This window comes from Hibiscus syriacus, unplaced genomic scaffold, assembly GCF_006381635.1.
Source record: "Hibiscus syriacus cultivar Baekdansim isolate YM2019G1 unplaced genomic scaffold, ASM638163v2 tig00112491_pilon, whole genome shotgun sequence".
In the NCBI taxonomy this organism is placed as follows: domain Eukaryota; kingdom Viridiplantae; phylum Streptophyta; class Magnoliopsida; order Malvales; family Malvaceae; genus Hibiscus; species Hibiscus syriacus.
In genome coordinates this window covers 1,762,641-1,765,391 of record NW_024063344.1, presented here as the reverse complement: position 1 = coordinate 1,765,391, position 2,751 = coordinate 1,762,641, and the positions used below count along the sequence as shown (strand labels likewise).

The window sequence follows — 2,751 nt, the reverse complement described above, 5'->3', positions numbered from 1 at the left end:
CAAATTGTGTAGAGTACTAAAGGAGAGTTCAACGGATTTTATTGTGTAGAGTTCAATTTCCACAACATACCCGTCGAATTACAAAAGTTTTGTTGAGCTAAGCCAAATGATTTCTACTTCTCAAAAATAGAATATCTAAATACTATTGTAATAAATTTAACAAACTCTGATCGAATTTTTTTCAGAATGAAGCTAAGGGTTGACATTTGATAAGTAAGACGTGTTGCGCCCTCTAAAAATTCAAATTCAAATTTAAAACTCCAAAAGAAAAACTAACCAAGCACACTTTTCACATATATTGACTAGAATGCCATGTATGACAATTGTCAAACGCAACTTTAAAAAACACATGTGACAAAACACATCTTTGTAATACATGATAGAAATGTGTGCAAATCCATAAATAATATTTGGAGGGTGTCATTTTGATATAAAATAAATAAATAGAAAATGGTATATATTGGTAAAAAAAGTTGAAAACATTACCTTTGCAAAATAAATCATGTTCTTGATGAATTATATAAGGGGCAAAAGTTGGTCGGGGTTGAGATAATATTGTAGCTAGCTACAAACAAATAGTAAGCTAATGATGTTCTCTTAAGCAACCTGATCTTATCTCAATATTTGCAGGCATTACAATGGTTAATTGCTTAGAAACTGGCATAGAAATGAAGAATTGACAATAGGCCGAGCCAGTTATTGGACACCACAAGAACACGTTCTATTTTGTTCAACCAGATAGCAATTAGATGATGAAAGCAAGAAGATCATACAATCCTTCATCTTATAAATTAGCTGATTCAGCAGCCTCCGCCATTTTGACATCTCTGGGGCACTGTGATACATAAGGTTTGAGCTGCAAGAACAAAGGCCGCAACCCAAGATCAACAATAGATGCAAATAAATTATATCACAAATTAAAGAGCTCAAACTTTTTGAGAAACAAGATAAGGAGATCATGCCCCAGGTGTTATGTATGAATCAAAGTCTACCTTCAAAACCTATGCAGTGAATTTCTCAAGTGTATACAGATCACACACAAAAATGCCAACTCTCAGCTGAAATATAAAGTTCAAAAGATCCAATTCAAGCACAGTCAACCACAATGCTTCTATAACATCTACAAAGTCCAAGCCTTGAGAAAACAAATTTCTATGGTCATGAATTATAACACCTCCATGATGTTTATAAAAGCATCAGAAAACAATAACTTTCCCATGAACCTGCTCTATGAGGAAAAGGGAGACTAATTAACTATCCTGGACAAGCAATGTTTTGCAGCTAACATAGAATGCTCCATCCGTGAAAGATCAATATAAAATTAAAGAGAAAAAAATGTAAAGCAAGGAATAAATATTACCTTGAAGTCAGTCAAATCAGGAACAACATAGTTTGGCAACTTCTCCTGCATCACAACATATCCACCTACAGCATATAATTCAGTTATAGTACAAACAAAACCTCAGATACACATTTTCAATTCAAGAAATTACATTTCAATGTTCATGTAACAGTCCAAAAATATTGAATCTGGAAAGTTCTTATGGGACTTGTATTTCTCATTTTCCATCACATGGTAATAGTCTGTCTAATCCCATAGGCATACAAGCTTCTGAAATTACTTGCAATTGTATGCATAAAACCTAATAACTTGAGCTACTTTTCATATTAAAAGTTAGCAATAATTTTTCATCGAGTATTTTGAGGATGTTAGGCGAAATTCACACAATTCACCACCTAAGATTATAGTTCTTATCTTTTATGCATTCATGGTCATAAGATTATCAAATATAGCTCAAGAACTTAAAAAGCACAAGCAGATTGTTGAGATATTGCCAGATGATCAACATTGTTCAGTTCGTGATTTAAAAGGAAATCTGCTACTCGGAATAACCAAAACCGTTATGATCAAGAAAGTAAAAACGACCTTTCAAAAATAAAAGAAAAATGAAGAATTTATGCTTGCTCTTAACATGCCGAACCACGAAAATAACTATTCCAATCCTCCAATTAAACAACATAAAATTATATCAATCAAACAAAAATTTCAATAATTTCTATGAAAGGGTTCTTATCCTTCTCAAAATTAACAATAATCTTTAAAAGCTTCAAAGGAAAAAAAGAAGCAAGTGAAAAGAAACCTTTGCGAGTGTGGAAACCAGTAGACTTGCAATTCTTCCCCTTGTAGTAATCTCTGGGGGCTCGTTTCGATGAGAGAATATCGAGCGATGAGGTACGCTTCCTTCGAAACGCCCTTCCTATCCCTAAAATCAATCCAAGCGGCATTTCGCTTTCTCGTTTTAACCAAGCTATTAAACCCTGATTAAGCGGTACTATTCAACCCTAATCAAAGCGGCAAAACAAGGAAACTTACCGGTTTTAGGATTTGGCAGATCGAAGGGGCGTAAATGAGGAAGGGTTTAGGGGGGTTTTCATAGACTTTCTTTTTCAGTTTCCAAATAATAACGACAGTGATCAACAGTTGGCCCATGAAAGTTTGGGCTTAAAAAGTTACTGTTTGAACCGAAGAAGTCCAAATTCATATTAAATTTCAGAAATTAAAGACAAAAATGATGGGATTCCAATTCCTTATTTACTTTTTGGGTAAATTCTGCAAATAGTCTTCTTGCTATATGGAGATTTTTTTAGTTCTCTGACTATAAAAAATTATGAAGTAGTCATTGATTTAACAAATTAATCTGTTGTCGTTAAAACTTTAAAAGCAGATAATGCACTATTATTAAAATATGT

The 2,751-nt window shown here is 33.2% G+C and overlaps 1 protein-coding gene across 1 annotated transcript; it reads right to left on the bottom strand.

Annotated features, from left to right (window-relative positions):
- Positions 1–530: 530 nt before the first annotated feature.
- On the bottom strand, positions 531–2,420 carry LOC120180198 (39S ribosomal protein L41-A, mitochondrial-like; the record flags this gene model as incomplete). The annotated part of the gene is made up of 4 exons (XM_039185577.1): positions 531–856; positions 1,361–1,425; positions 2,142–2,264; positions 2,375–2,420. Coding segments are annotated over 4 exons (306 nt in total), but the record flags the coding sequence as incomplete, so codon positions are not given.
- Positions 2,421–2,751: the final 331 nt, after the last annotated feature.